The 16382-nt window shown below is 31.9% G+C and overlaps 1 protein-coding gene across 2 annotated transcripts; it reads right to left on the reverse strand.

Moving 5' to 3' along the window:
* Positions 1-6412: 6412 nt before the first annotated feature.
* On the reverse strand, positions 6413-11245 carry LOC112767248 (polypyrimidine tract-binding protein homolog 2). 2 transcript variants are annotated; one of them, XM_025813131.3, is made up of 11 exons: positions 10955-11245; positions 10291-10505; positions 9974-10183; positions 8845-8907; positions 8695-8768; positions 8247-8342; positions 8073-8130; positions 7740-7844; positions 7557-7638; positions 7366-7478; positions 6413-7210 (listed from the first exon to the last, which is right to left on the reverse strand). In XM_025813131.3, the coding sequence occupies exons 2-11, from the start codon at positions 10474-10476 to the stop codon at positions 6821-6823; spliced, it is 1377 nt and encodes a 458-aa protein (XP_025668916.1). In that variant the 5' UTR covers positions 10477-10505; positions 10955-11245; the 3' UTR covers positions 6413-6820. The 2 variants fall into 2 exon arrangements, with proteins under 2 accessions (XP_025668916.1, XP_025668915.1); XM_025813130.3 differs by having other exon boundaries at positions 10291-10544; positions 10955-11202.
* Positions 11246-16382: the final 5137 nt, after the last annotated feature.

Genomic DNA, 16382 nt, shown 5'->3' on the forward strand with positions numbered 1-16382 from the left:
GTGATAGAACAAAGCATATTTCTCCCAAATTCTTCTTCACTTATGATCTTCAAAATCAAGGGACAATTGATGTCCAACAGATCTGCTCAAGTGACAATCTGGCAGATTTATTCACAAAGTCACTCTCAAAATCTTCCTTTAAAAGATTGGTACATAAGATTGGGATGCGCCGATTTTGAGACATTAAATGATGTCGACAAGAGGGGGAGACTGTACTCTTTTTTTCCTGATAAGATTTTTTTCCATTGGATTTTTCTTGACAAGGTTTTTAATGAGGCAGTTTCATTGGATTTTTCTTGACAAGATCTTTAAAGATTTGTACTATTTTTCCTTCACTAAAGTTTTTTTCATTGGATTTTTCTTTAGTAAGGTTTTAACGAGGTATAATCCTAAATGGTTATACAAGGGGGAGTGTTGTGATAAGTATGAATGATGTAGATGCCCATTAATAACATGGGTGGCTCAATATTTCCATGGTAGAATACTCATATTACCAAGAGAATTTACAATTAATAAAAGTTAAAAATATGGACCCTATACATGTATAAATAGGGGTATGATACGAGGCAGTAAACAACAACAAGAACAAGCATTTCTTTCTCTATTTATACACTTCATAAACTCTTTCTCTTTCTCTATCTCTCCGTGGTTTGAGTTATAATATATATAATATATTAGTAAATATATTAACCATCTCTATTATGTTGATATAATAATTGTGGTGAATATTACTACTAGAGTTATCTAATTATACTTTATTTTATATTACCTCTTCCTTATTTACTTATTTATTTATTTTACAACATAAATATCCGATTCGACTCGTATCTATTTTTAGTTTTGGAAAAAGATCCTCTAAAATAATAATGCTAGTAAAATAGTAAAGTGATGCTTTAATCACCTTTAAATTTACAACATTTATTATTGTGAGTCCTATTATCTTAATTTAAGGATGATTAATGGTGTACTTTTTCTCTAAAGTGGCAATGTAACTTTAGAGGAACCAGATTCTTTAGTTTTATCATGAGTTTCTTTAAAAAAATATCACAAAATGTATAGATATATTAAGCTTTAGTTTGCATAGTTATTAGAACCAAACCAGTGATCGAACCAGTCAGGCTATTGGGTCACTGGGTTATTGGTTCAACCAATGGATCACTGGTTGAACCAGTTAATCCAGTCCTATGTAAATAAAAAGTAAAAAATAGTAAAAAATTTAAAATTAAAATTTAAAATACATATTTTTACTAATATTTTAAGAATATTTAACTATTTTAAAATAATATGGAACAGGAACAATAAGTATTATGTTAATTTTACTCTATCATAAATATTTTATTTTATTTTTATATTAAAATAATTATTATTTTCAAATTTTAATAATTTATTAATTAATTTATATCTATTATACTATTATATACTACAAGTATTTATTGAAAAATAATATTAATAGATATTATATAATTATGAAAAAAATAAGTAAGTTTATAATTATTGTTAAATAAAAATATAATTAATTTAAGAATGAGTGAGTTTATAACTAAAATTAAAATAAATTAAATAGAAGTAAACTATTTGATGAAATATATCTATATGAATTATAATTTGCAAATATATTAACAAGAAGAGGAGAGGAGAGAGGTTCGAATCCCACCTCAAACATTTTGAGAAAACTTTTAATTTCAAGCGGTTCGGTCGGATCGATCTTCACCGAGTTTGACTAATTTTCACCGATTCATTCTGGGTTTGACCGATTCGTATTGGTTCTCTAACTTATCCGGTTCAAGTATCGGACCAACCAGTATAGGTACCGGTTCACCGATTTTTTTGTCAAACCAGCCAGTCTAGTCCAGTTTTAATAACTATGTTAGTATGGTAAAATTTTTACTTTTTAAGCTTTTAAAAGATGACATTTTAAAAGTTGAGTACTGCTACACATACAAGTCTTTTTGGCATACAAGTCATACAAGTTAACCCTAACTCAACAAAATCCACTTGCATAACGTGCGCGTGAAAATCACGTTGTTCCTCTTTGTATCCCGCATTCCTCCTCCTCCTCCTCCTCCTCCTCCTCCTCCTCCTCCTCCTCCTCCTTTTGCGTTTCTCCTCCTTTTTTTCGTGCGTTTCATCTTCATCGTCGTTTTTTTTATTACTGTTGTTGTTGCTGCATTTTTTCCCTCCTCCTCTTTCTATTGATTTTGTAACATTATATATTTTTTTCTTATTTGTTTGATTTTTTCCTCCCAAGAAGAATTATGAGAATATGAAGAAGAAAAAGCACCAGAAGATGAGGAGGAGGAAGAGGAAGAGTTTTGAATTATTCAGAACTTACCAGCATACGTACACCGAAAATTCTTAAACAATACACTCAAATATCTTTGTGTTACACCCAAATATTTTCGTGTTACACCCAAATTTACTACAAATACAGAAAAATATTTTCTCTAATGCTGCATTTTCTTCTTCTTCTTTTTTTCCTTATTTCTTTCTTTTTTTAGTTGAATGAATGTAAATTTATCATCTTCTAAGTAATTTTGCAGCATTATGTGTTTCTTCTTCTTCTTTGTTTGATTTTTTTGTTTTTATTCTTGGTATGAGAGTAAAACAAAAAGAAACTTGAGAAGGTAAAACAAAAAGAAAAAGATGAATAAGAAAAAAGAAGAAGATGGTGATGATGATGATGATGAAAAAAGAAGAAGAAGAAGCAGCAGAAGATGAGGAGGAGGAAGAGGAAGAGTTTTGAATTATGCAGAACTTATCAGCACACATACACCGAAAATTTTTAAACAATACACTCAAATATCTTCGTGTTACACTCAAATATCTTCATGTTACACCCAAATTTGCTGCAAATACAGAAAAATATTTTCTCTAATGCTGCATTTTTTCTTCTTCTTTTTTTTCTTATTTCTTTCTTTCTTTTAGTTGAATGAATGTAAGTTTATCATCTTCCAAGTAATTTTGCAGTATTATATGTTTCTTCTTCTTCTTTGTTTGATTTTTTTGTTTTTATTCTTGTTAAGAGAGTAAAACAAGAAGAAACTTGATAAGGTAAAACAAAAAGGAAAAGAAGAATAAGAAAAAAAAAAAGAAAAAGATGGTGATGATGATGAAAAAAGAAGAAGCAGTAGAAGATGAGAAGAAAGAAGAGGAAGAGTTTTGAATTCTGTAGAACTTATCAGCACACATACACCGAAAATTCTTAAACAATACACTTGAATATCTTCGTGTTACACCCAAATATCTTCGTGTTACACCCAAATTTGCTGCAAATACAGAAAAATATTTCCTCTAATGCTGCATTTTTTTCTTCTTTTTTTTCCTTATTTCTTTCTTTCTTTTAGTTGAATGAATGTAAGTTCATCCTCTTCCAAATAGTTTTACAGCATTATGTGTTTCTTCTTTTTTGTTTGATTTTTTTGTTTTTATTCTTGTTAAATAAAACAAGAAGAAACTTGAGAAGATAAAACAAGATAAAAAAGATGAATAAGAAAAAAAAGATGATGATAATGATGATGAAAAAGAAGAAGAAGAAGCAGCAGGAGATGAGGAGGAGGGAGAAGAAGAGTTTTAAATTATGCAGAACTTATCGGCACACATACACCAAAAATTCTTAAACAATACATTCAAATATTTTCGTGTTACACCCAAATTTGCTGCAAATACAGAAAAATATTTTTTTAATGCAGAACTTTTACATTACATTCAATTCAAACCATCAACGATGAAATATTATTCACCTCAAGAATTATAAACTACTAACAAAAAAATTAACTAGAATCGAATCACACCTCAACCAATTGATTGGATTAAAAACAATAATCAATTTCGTTCTAGTTCAATTGATATTCATTATCTTCAACAACGAGATAACTGATGATGGAGGAGAAGGAGAAGAAATTTCAATGAAAAAAAGAAAGAGGAAGAGGAGGAGGAGGTGGAGGAGGAGGAGAAGGTGTTGGTGACAACGATAACGAAAGAGAAAAATAACGAAAAACGTGCAGCAAGAAGAAGAAGAAGAAGAACATGCAGTGACGGCACGAAGAAGAACGTGCGCACGTAAATATAAATGACTTGTATAGAATTGTATAAAAAAATGACTTGTATCTAAAGAATAATTGTTAAAAGTTGCAACATTTATATTTAGTAAATATAAATCTAATTAAAAATAGCTTTCAATAAGTACATGCAACAACAATTACATTTGGTAAAATAATTTTTAAAATTTAAAAATACTATAATAGACATAAATATAAGAGTTAAATTTAAAATTAATTAATGTATAAAGCTATATTAAACTTTTTAATTTTGATAACCATAACTTAACTTTAAAACGTTCTTCTTTAAGTACTTTAAAAAATATCCCCATCTCTTAAAAGCACACAAACACATGAGTTTTTTTATTTTTTATTTACCAAACATAAAACAAAATGCTTATACTTTTGACAAGCACTTCTTCAAAAAATTTTACCAAATTAGACCCTAAGTGTTTGAGCCTACTATTATTTTCTATGGCGAGGGACCGATGAAAACTGTTTAGGGACAATTCTATCCTGTTTCATTTGTCAAAATGATATCGTTTTGATTGTATTCCCAAATTTTGTGTCGTCCATCTTCATTTTCTATGTTGCAATTCTACTAGGATAAGACTATTATTGATGACTTCACAATTAAGATATCTCAAGTACTCAAGGATCCACCCCCATGGCTTCAGAGCCGCTTTGTACAAAGAGAATGTGTATTAAGAATGATGACAAATTAACGGAACTTTTCACAAAAGACAACTCCAAACACAAACTAACCCGGTTATCATAAATTCATAATACACTCTTAACCATAGAACGACCTCCATCTTATGTGGAAAGATCTACATTTGACAAAATTAAAATCTGGTAAAAGTTACTCATGTTCCAGAAAATTATCGCACTCCCGCTAAACAATATCCTCTCGTTAGCTCTTACATCCATCACCTCATTAATAGAAGCCCGTCACGCCGTCAAAAGAAATCATTCGAACCTCGCAAATGCAACAACGAGGTCTACAAGCTACAAGCGCTGAACAATATGCCATAGTTGGAGTTGACCCTGAGATTTGAGGTCGGACTCAAATTTACCTCTAAATTTACAATTGACTCAATTTAACCCCTAAAATTTACAAAAATAACTCATGTTAGTTCTTGAGTCAATTTTCGTAAATGACGTGTTGATTTTGCACGTTAACTTGTTAAGATTTGAAATTCTCACTTAAATTCTATGTGACTAAAACCTACTAGACCTCCTAAAAATTTGATTGGCTCCATAACATTCACGTGAAGACGATAATAACAAGTTCAATTTAAAAATTTTGCAGCTCTGAAAGCAACAATTAGGGGTAGCAACGGGGCGGGTAGGGGCGGGTTTTTACTCTACTCGACCCCGCCCCGCCGTACAACAATCCGCATGGAACCTGCCCCACTTCTACCCGCGGGTAGTAAAACATTGAACCCTAACCCGCCCCTGCGGGTATCCGCCCTGCCCCTACCCGTCTCTATAATTATTAAAATTCAATAAATAAAATTAAATTTCAAAATTTATATAACCATCATAACATACATAACATAAATTAAAGTAAAAATTTAAATATGATACAATATTATTAATCATTTACTAATTATTTTATATATATTATACATATTATATATTAAAATTATATATTATATATATAGCGGGGCGGGTAGGGACGGGTATTAACTAAACCCGACCCCGCCCCGCCCCTCACAAGAACCTGCCCCGCTAAAAACCCGCCCCGGTGCGGGAGCCGGTAATTACCCACCCCGAGCGAGTAGGGGCGGGGTGGGTACCCGCGGGTTCGGGTGGTATTGCCATCCCTAGCAACAATCAAGATTTTGGAACTCTAATAAATCTTGATCACATAGAAATGGGATGAAAAATCCAAATTACAACAAATTAATGTACCAAATCAACACGCCATTAATGAAGATTAGGTCAAGAATTAATGTGAGTTACGATTATAAATTTTGAAGTTCAATTTGAGTCCATTAAAATTTTAAGATTCAAATTGAATCCGACTTTAAATTTTATGAATCAAATTTAAATACTAGTCATGATAATTTTATGAATCAAATTTAAATACTAGTCATGATATGAAGTTATGAACATAAGAGGCGCATAAATCAGATAATTGAGAATAATTATGACTTTTAGTTATCTTTTTTATGTTAGTATTTAGTGTTTGAGGGATCCTAAATCATTATAACCACTAGTGACATTTAATTGTATTTTTAATATTTAGTGAGACTTTAATACTTAGTAGATTTTTTTTTTTTGGTCAAAGAGTTTATCTATTTTGTGCCATGTTAACAACAACAATTATGTGAAAAGTATTTACATCAATCAACATTCAATCCATCAAATATTCTAATTGATATATGTATTTTACGATTAAAATCATTTTAATAACTCTTAATCCTTATACAATTACTAGTTCAAGCCACTACGATTCTAGGAATCACTGAAAAGGAAAAATGTGCCAAAGAAAAAAGGGAGAAAAAAGTAGAGGCAATAGAGTTAAAACTGAATAGGTTGTTCCATAGTACTCAAGTCAACTAACGGTTCTTGACCAACTGCTTACAGGTCCACTGAAAATCTCAAAAATAACAATGGAGAAAACAACAGGGAAAGCCTATTCAAACAGAGGCCTCCCACAAGATGGGGAATCTTCACGTATACATTGGAAATAATTCACTTCTGCATATACCCCCAGTTGACTGCGTTGGACAATGTTGGTCTATTTGAGACAACATAGGAGAGACGAAAACATACTATTGTATGCGATCAGATCCATATGTGGGCAATGTCGGCGTCGATTGCATGCTGTGAGTTGGATAGTGCATTCCAGGAGCCACTTGTGGTGGCATAGATCCAGGTGGTGGCATGTAAGCATTGTTATGCATTTGCATTGGCATAGACTGTGGCATGGACTGTGGCATAGACTGAGGTCCTGCCTGCGGTGCTGCCCCCCAAGCAGCCTGAGACGGGGGCAGCATAGTCTGCTCGGAAATTGGAGTATACTGAGCCGGAGGTGGAGCCCCATTGTACTGTTGACTAGGGGCACCAACCATGGGAACAGGATGTTGCCCTAAGAGTGACGGCTGGGGGTTCACCACTGGTGTATTGGGAATGGTATAATCCCTACTCCTGTCATTGTTGACCTGTATTTACACAAATCAAAGTTTAATATATGCACAGAAATTTCAAGATTGGACACTTAAAAACGATCTCCTGCATATTTCCCTATTTATGTACAATTTCAAGCATTGATATAAATGGTACAATCCTCATTTTACCAGTTGTCTTGTCTGTTTACCTTTATACTAAGATCAGTATGACGCGAGTATGATATGTGAAGCTTGCAAAACCCTCCATCATATATGCAGTGTCCTTCCAAAGCTTCCTTGGCCACAACAGCTGTCTGTATATCTGTAACACACAGCATGTCAAAATCTCAATTATGTCATGACAGATTAAAGAGAAAAAAAGTTTCAAACCTATCCTAACCTGGATATTGAATCAGAGCCTGTAAACCACCATTCTTATCAAACATTGCAATCTTTTGAACAGGACCAAAAGCAGAGAAAACCTGTCATCAAAAACCAAAAAAAGTTATGATATTGCCAACTAAACTGCATTCCTAATAAATAAATAAATAAGACAATGATCACTAATCATGATTTAAAGTACCATGTGTAAGACATCCAATGTCACAGCATATTGCATATTCTCAATAGATGCAAGAAGAACATTGCTCTCAGTCTCTATTCTTTTCCCATCCAAACCTACCACGGCCTACAAAATTTGGAAACGAATCAATTTTGAAAAATTGTAGAGTATGCAAGTCAGCATGCACAACAGCCTCTTAGAAGAAGACACACATCTTACTAATGTACATGAAGTAAATGTTCAATTTCAACTAAGCAAATTAAGAAAGCATAATTGCACATGCAAACAATAAGCACATAAGAAATGTCATATTACTCCTCCCTTAAATAAAAAGGTATACTATCAAAATGTTACCTGACCACTTCCTTCCATAGCTGACTGAGCAACAGGAAGGTAAGGATTTGTGTAGTCTCTGAAGCAAGAAAAACATTAATTAAAAGATAGAAAATACTATAACAAGAATAAACTGAAGACAAAAGGAAAACTTGACTTCTCGAAAGCCAAAAGTACCATGGAAATTAGCATTACCTGCTCCTATGGCTCTGAAACTTAACACTTAGATCTGAATGTCCAGAATAAGTAATCCTAAGGGTACATGGCCCCACATTCTCAGGGAGCAGATACCTGCGAGAGAGAGAGAGAGAGAGAGAGAGAGAGAGAGAGAGAGAGAGAGAGAGAGAGAGAGAGAGAGAGGATAAACACCAATCGTCAGAAAGAATAGAGAACAAAGTTTTGAGTAATCACAATTTACAAGATCTAATAACTAATTGACGTTTAAGATTGGCAGCCCAACTCATAGTTAGCACAAGATTTATCTAGCTGCAATTACTTAGGTAGGCACAATTAATATGATTATGAAGAAGCGCAACAGCAAAGTCTGAACCTACATAGCAAAGTAATTACAAAAGAAGTGCCAGTGTGTGGAAATACAACAGTTGAACTAAATATCATGTCAAACAAGTAACACAAAAGTCACCTAGGAATTATTCTTCCATCCAAAGCATCCTTAGCAGATGTGGCAGTCTCTGCATCTGAGAATTGCACCAGGGCCTGACAAGTTGTAGAAATAAGAATGCGTTCATAGGATTAAAAAATGACAATAAATAGGGATAGGATATGGTTAAACCTGGAATCCTGCTGTCTTCTCAAAGGTAGTAATCTTATGCACAAACCCAAAGGCTGAAAATACCTGCATAAGTGAATAATAAATTCAGTACAATATTTACTTATTTAATAAGATGGAACTAACTAGTTGAACATAAAATGAAGAATGTCTGGTGCCTTCTAAGCTATATTGTGGAAAACTGGGAACACTCAGAAACCTAGAATTTCGGATGAAAGAAAAGCAATTCATCTCTTACTTGAAAGAAAAAACATCACTTTTTGTAGAGGGAGTAAGAATAATGGACAAAACAAAGATTGGATTAATATAACACTATTCAAATTCAAGTCAATAAATGTCTCAAAATGTTAATAAAGTACTGCTTTAGTTGCTTAAGTCAACATCAGAAGAAATAGAAGATTGTGAGCAAGGACCAGAATAAATTGAAAATCAAGAAACTAAACAATGCCTAGCCAGAGATTTCTCTAAAGCTCTAAGGGGGTTAGCCTAGTCACTCATTTTAGGTAATTGTTTTATTAAAAAGTGTTGAATGGTAGCAATATAATTCACTTATATACTTGAATAGTTGATTCAATATTCAAACAAAGAATTTGTGAAATAAATCACCTATTGAACTCCGACTCATGCAAAAAACCAGAAATTTAATTCCCCAGATTAAAAGGAACATTTAGTCTGCACTTGCAAAATCCAAGGCACAACCAAACATAGTTGGAACTTGGAACAAAAATAAAATTAATACAACATAATCTGGCAAGGAAAAAATCTAGATATGTCACAAGCAAAATGCTGCCGTAGATGATATGAAAATGAAGCACAAATGCACAAATTTTTAAAAATGGCAACATCCTAAACTATAAGAATGGTAGGAGTTGAGGGAAGGAAAATAGGGAAGAAAGAGGTAGTGTTAAGGAAAGGAGAAAGGAGACAAACACACAAGCGCTATTTCTCCCAAAGCACTAAGCTGCCATCAAAGATATTGCCTTGACATGGGCCTGCTGATTCATTTACATACATGTCAACAATTTTTCCATATATATCCTGACAAAGAAAAACCTAATCACAAAACTAAATGACCAACATCCTCATGATATGACAATTTTAGCATATAACTAGTGCACATGCAATCTCATACCAAGTGCAAAACATCAATGCTGACTAGGCGTGCATCCGCACCCTCAATTGTCACCAACAATACATTCCCAGGAACATCTGCAGCGGTTTTGTTATTCACTATTTCTTGCCTATTTGAATATTGCAGATATACAGTTTTCCCTCGTACTTGAGCCGGCTCCGAAGATGACGCATAGTACGATATCATTGCAATGGCTTGATTTAAATCTGCCTGGAGGTATTGATATTTGCAACCAAAAATCAGATATTTTACACAAAAGGGAAAAACAAAATAGAGAGAAGGCAAAAACAAAATATCAAAACACAAAACCCACTCACAAATTCAATGAACGCTTGATTTCGATTTGCTCCTACGTTGCATTTTGTGTTCACAACCTTCCCAAATGGTTTTCCAAGTTCAACAAGTTCCTCCTCTGTGCACTCCCATGGCAAGTTTCTCAAATGAAGCACCTTTGACGGCGGCTGAGTGTAACGGAACTGCGGCTGACTAGACACCGATGCCATTTTAAGACAACAACCCTAAACAGTTAAACCTGTTCAAAAGGAACCACAAATAGTTGCAGTCCCTGGGACTGCAAAATCCATTACACAATCAACCATCGGATATCCCAAATGCATCGGTACATCGCATAAATGTATTCTAAGAAAGAAAAATTCAACACAGTGCATTTAAAATTTCTAGATGTCCTCATGCCATTTATTCGATAAAAGGAAAAACAAAATAAAAGTATAAATAAGTAAATAAAATTATGCCCAAAAATCAGCTGAAATTCTAAAAACTTTCTGGTGCGACAACAAAGTGCAGATGCAATTGAAATTCTAGAAACAAAATTGCTAAAACGGATTAATATGTAGCAAACAATCTAGTCAATACTAAAATCCATCGAGTAAATTGTTACAGACAGCGCGCGGTTAAATTGAGATCCACGGGAATAAAAGCATAAGAAGCCACGAAAGAATTAGGGAAAGGAAATTGCGTTACCTGAGACAAAATTCGGAAAAGAGAATTGCGTTATCCGATTTCCCCACACAAGCTCACGGGATTAGGGTTTTCAAAGAAAGAGATGGAAAATAAAATTAAAAAAGAAGAAGAAAAAAAAAGAGGAGAAAAATACAAGGGGAGAAGAAAATAATGAGATTTATTTTGTCCGTTATCGCCGTCTATGGTTTTTGATAGCGCCAATAATCCTTTTGGTTACAGAAGCCAAGATGATAAGCGATTATGACAACACAATTGGACGCTCAAGTAATATATAAAAAACCTAACGGACGTGACTGTGCTTCCACTTTCTCTGCTTATTTATTTATTTATTTTCTTAGATGTTTAGTTTAGAGAATTTTTTTTGGCTAAAAAATTTAGATATAGAAGAAAATAGGGGTGCACATGGCCGGGTGAAGCTGGGTTTGATGTAATTCAGATTCGATCTGAAATATACATCGAGTCTATTTATTAGATCCGAACTCGGCCTTAAATCTGATGAAACCAATACACTTTCGGACCACAATTATACCAGGTGAAAACTGGGCGTTAACATTACATTACGTTGATACCTTCTTGTAAGCTAGCATGTAAAAATATCCAAATTTTCAAGACTCCAACCATTAGTTAACATGGTAAAATTCACTTAGAAAAATATAACAAGAACCAACCCTTCTTCAAAATTAAAGCATAACCACAATCAATACTAAAGCATAATCACAATCAATACTAATATTGTCTAATAATACCAAATATTTAAATCAATACAAATAACACAATCTTATGTATTAGTCTAAAGTTTTATGCATTCTAAACATAAAACATTAACTTATAGTCTTATAATGACTAATAACACAAAATATTAAGGTTTACACTACTTAAATTCCACATAAGAATAATAGTTATGATCCATCACTAATAACACAAAATATTAATTGTGTATGATGACCGGGCCACCGGGCCGACTTCGAGTGACCTGAGCTATGACCCGGACCCGACCTGAAATAATGACCGGGTCTATTTTTGAGACCCGTATCTGACTCTAAACCCGATGAAATCACACCAAATTAGTCCCTAAAGCGTTCGGGATCGGGTCGGGCCTTCGAATCGGGTCGGGTCATGTGCACCCCTAAACAAAAATGAGTGTACTTTAACATAGAATTATTTTTTGTTTTTTAAAACTGTCCGAGGTATACAAATAAGATCTTTCAATTTTTGTTTAAAAAATGTTGGGTATACAAATTGGAGGGTCCGAGTGCAAAAATCGGACGGTTCAAGTTCTACTCCTTAAATTAAATTATCTCACATTTAAAAAAAAAATTTATAATTCAAAAAAATATTTTTATTAATCCAATATTAAAAATAAAAAAAATATTTTTTTTTCTCCATAGTTAAACGCAAGCATAGTTTTTTTTCTCTTACGGTATTTTTTAATTTTCGGAACGAAGAATTAATTTGTGGCAGATTTGAGTTTTATTTAAGAACCGTTAGTCAATAAATTATTATATATAAGGCAAAATTCGAATTCTTAATATTTATTTAAATAAACTAGTAAATTAACTACCAATTCAACTTGGTTGTAGATACTCACATGTTCCAACAAGAAAGTGACCCAAATTTAGAGAGACGTGTTTAGAGAAATTACCAATAAAAGCTTTATATTTTTCTTTTAAATAAAATTTGTATATTTTCTGTTTAAATGAGAGTAGAAAAAATTACATTTGTAATTTGTATGTCTTATATCTCAATTTTGTAGATAATAAAATTAAGAATGTTGCATGACCAACAAATTTTTTTTTTTTTAATTAGAGATCTGTCACATATACAAGTCTTTTTGGCTTACAACTTACAAGCTATACAAGTTGGCCCAAGTCCAAAAAAAAAACACGCGCACCACTCTTTTAAATTGAGCGTCCAACGCACGCGCTTACAACACGTTCATTCTGCCGCACACTTCCTCTTCTTCCTCAATCAAAACGCAAACCGTCAAGATTCAAGTGACATTCAAAACAAACAACGATTCTGTGAAGAGTAGAAGAAATCAAGAAAAAAAGATACAAATTTTCATAAAAAATCACTAGAAAAACGAAGAAACGTTATTCAAGGTACTGTTTTAACCAGCAAAACATTAAAAGATTTCAAGAAGAAATATACTATCTCCCCCTGATATTGGGTGTATTTATTAAATCTTTTGGGTATATTTCTGTAATCGTTCGGGTGTATTTCTGAAGTTCCATCATCTTCAAAACAATTTCAAAGCTTGATTTCAGAAATCATAAAAATCGAAAAAAACAAAAGGAGATCGAAGGCAAAGAGAGAACGCACGAAGGAGATCGAACAAATTTGGCAAGAAACTCGAAAAAGAAAACGAAATCTTTTGAAAAATGGAAATTATATATTCACGTGTTAATTGATTTGAATTGATTTAAAAGTCTGTTAAAGAGGCACGTAACATAAGCAGCGCGTTTAGGGGGTTTGTTCTCTTCAACTTGTAAAGCTTGTAACCACAAATCACTTGTATGTAGAGATTAATCCTTTTAATTAATATTTAACTAATATTTTAAATTCTAAATACTAAATTTTAACTAATGAGTTATAACTCAAATGACATAGTTTTCTCATACTTATTTAAAAGATCGCAGATTCGAATCTCTCTATCTTTATTAAAACAAAAAAAATACTAAATTCTAATTTTTTAAACTCTAAAATTTAAATTCTAATAGTATAAAAATAAGGTATTGGTAAAGTATTAGCCAATGTTGATGAAAAAGTTTTGACTCCTTAATATTTTACAATAATGTTAGGGAACCAACTCTATATAAGCCAAGAATCAGTCAATTGATAAACCAGAGACACAGGTAACTTTAACCGGATGTTGTTACTGATAGGCACACGGATGTTTCTTTTTCTTGTAAATTGGATAGTTTTTTATATGATTTTTATGTTTTATGTGTTATGCATTGATAAAACATAATTAATTATATGGAACTAACTAATTAATGATCAAAGCATCTGTTCCGTGATTCTCTCCTATTACTAACGTATCTTTCCTCATGTTTTGAACGTGGTCAACAATAATTTAAAAAATAAATTAAAACTAATTATAATTAATTATGTTGTTTCATTATTGGCTGATTATTAGTTGGTTCGATATACTTTTCCTTTTCCTAAAATTAAAAACGTATATTCTCTCCCTTAGTTTCACAACCACTGCCAGTGAAATTGAGAAAGAGAACGTAATATGAATAAAGCGCTACACTGCATAATTTCTACTATTTTCAAGAACTATATTTTTAGTTTCGCTCACTCTTTACATTGTTCTTTAATTTCACAGATAAGTAGATAACTCAAGCGGTTAGACTGTGTACATCATTGAAATATGGCAAATTCTATGGTACCTATAACTTTGGTGTCGAAATTATCGAACTTATTTTGTATAGTAAATTTTAAATATTAAAAAATTATTTACTTTTATATTTTTTAATTTAAATATTAATTTTTATCTTCTTTTAGTAAGTTAGACAAAGATAGATATACACCATAGAATACACCTTGAAATATAATGTATAAAAACATAATTTCTTCTACTATCACTCAAATTGGAAAGAATGAATTTTTTTATTTAAAATAAAAAAATCCCATAAGAAAGCTGTAGGATTACTATGTGTTCATAACACATGCAGCGGAAGAAAATAAAGTAATCCTAAAGATCTATTTTGTGCTTAAATTTTATTCCAATAATTTAATATATAGATCAGATCTAAATACCTTTAGACGCTTTAGTAAAAATCACTTTCTCCTTCGATGGTACGAAGGCGCTATGCGTATCCACACCGAGACCAACCTTTGCTGTCAACTCCTTGACCAATGGACATCTGATCTAAATTGAGAAACCTCTTGCAACTCTTTGCACGCCATTAAATTCTTCTTCAAGAATCAGGCTCACATACATTTATGTGTGTAGAGGTAAAGGAATAAAACCCTTGTGTTTTATTCTCGTCTCTTTTTTATTCCTCTACTCTTGGCATACATATATATAGTATGAGATTTGTTACTGATTTTAAATTTTGATTCTCAATTCAAATTTAAATCATATCTTGTTATTTTAAACTTGAATATTTCAAATTTATGAATCATATCATAACTCAATTTAAAACAGAATCAGTTAGGATCTCATCCAAATTTAGAATTCAAGTTTAGAAATAGAATAACTAATTATTCTCAAATCTCATATAATATTCTCAATTATCATATTATTATTATATTCTTGGTGCTAGCAAAAAATATAATAATATTCCATTTGAATTAATATAATTATTTATTTGATCAAATCAAATTAATAATTAAATAATTCTACAGCAAAGATTAGAACGCTCGTTAGTGTGTGACCCCATAGGTTCAATACTAAGCGGGTAGTAAATTAGTCATACTAAATTTACTAATCAAAGTTGGCGTCTAGCAACACTCCTCAACGACCCGATAGTACGAAGTAACATATTTTTACTAAGAACCTTAGAAGAACAAAATATAATTCCTTCCATCTTTCCAGCTCTTAGTTAACCTTTAGAGTATGATTTAATTGTCAAACTCTAACTTGTTACCATTATTATAATGAACTGTGAATGACCTAAGAAACTCATTTCTTCATTCATTCAATCCCCTTGCCCAAGGTTTTATTCATTTCAGTCATTATAATCATAGAGCTCAAACTCTTTACCGAGAGTTGACGGATTCCTTATTGACTAATCATTAATTCTACAAGTATTTAAATCATACCCAATATCTATTCAACTAGCACCCTAGGGTATTAGGTGTCCGGAATCAAAGTATAATAAATACATTGTTAATTACTATGACAGTCGCAGGTCAAAGGAAACTCTATTACTGTGTTCATCTTGAAAATATCCTATTGACAAATATACGGTAATTATAACCATTAGAAATTCTCAAAATGAGTCAGTTCAATAGTCATATCTCTATATGCACCATCTATATATATAATTTAATAAATGAGATCTATTAATCTTCATCCAATGAAGACCATTATATATATATTGATCTTTCCGAATTATTAATGTCCTTTTTAATAATCATATGACCAAGAACAATTTAGATTAAATTATAAAAGATTTATCTCTCAATATTGTGATCACTATCACAATGATAAATCTCTAAATTTAATCAAGGACGTTATTATATTAATATTTTAATATAATAATAATAATAATAAATTATTTGACATGTGATTGATTGGATTGTGGTCATACTACTTATTCCCAACAATCTCCCACTTGCACGAGAGCCAATCATGATGGATTGGATCTTGGACATACTATTATCACAATAATCTCCCACTTGCACTAGAATCAATCAATCATGTGTATAATTTTTTAATGCACATCTGTGTTTATCAAAACTCTTTTGACCTTAA

Source organism: Arachis hypogaea, chromosome 17 (assembly GCF_003086295.3).
Source record: "Arachis hypogaea cultivar Tifrunner chromosome 17, arahy.Tifrunner.gnm2.J5K5, whole genome shotgun sequence".
NCBI classification, from domain to species: domain Eukaryota; kingdom Viridiplantae; phylum Streptophyta; class Magnoliopsida; order Fabales; family Fabaceae; genus Arachis; species Arachis hypogaea.

Coding starts and splice junctions, on each gene's coding strand:
- LOC112767248 (XM_025813131.3), bottom strand. CDS start 10,476: ATGGCATCGGTGTCTAGTCAGCCGCAGTTCCGTTACACTCAGCCGCCG. Junction 8,131..8,246: donor TTTCAGAGCCATAGGAGCAG/GTAATGCTAATT, acceptor TTCTTGCTTCAG/AGACTACACAAATCCTTACC. Junction 7,639..7,739: donor CATTGGATGTCTTACACATG/GTACTTTAAATC, acceptor TTTTGATGACAG/GTTTTCTCTGCTTTTGGTCC.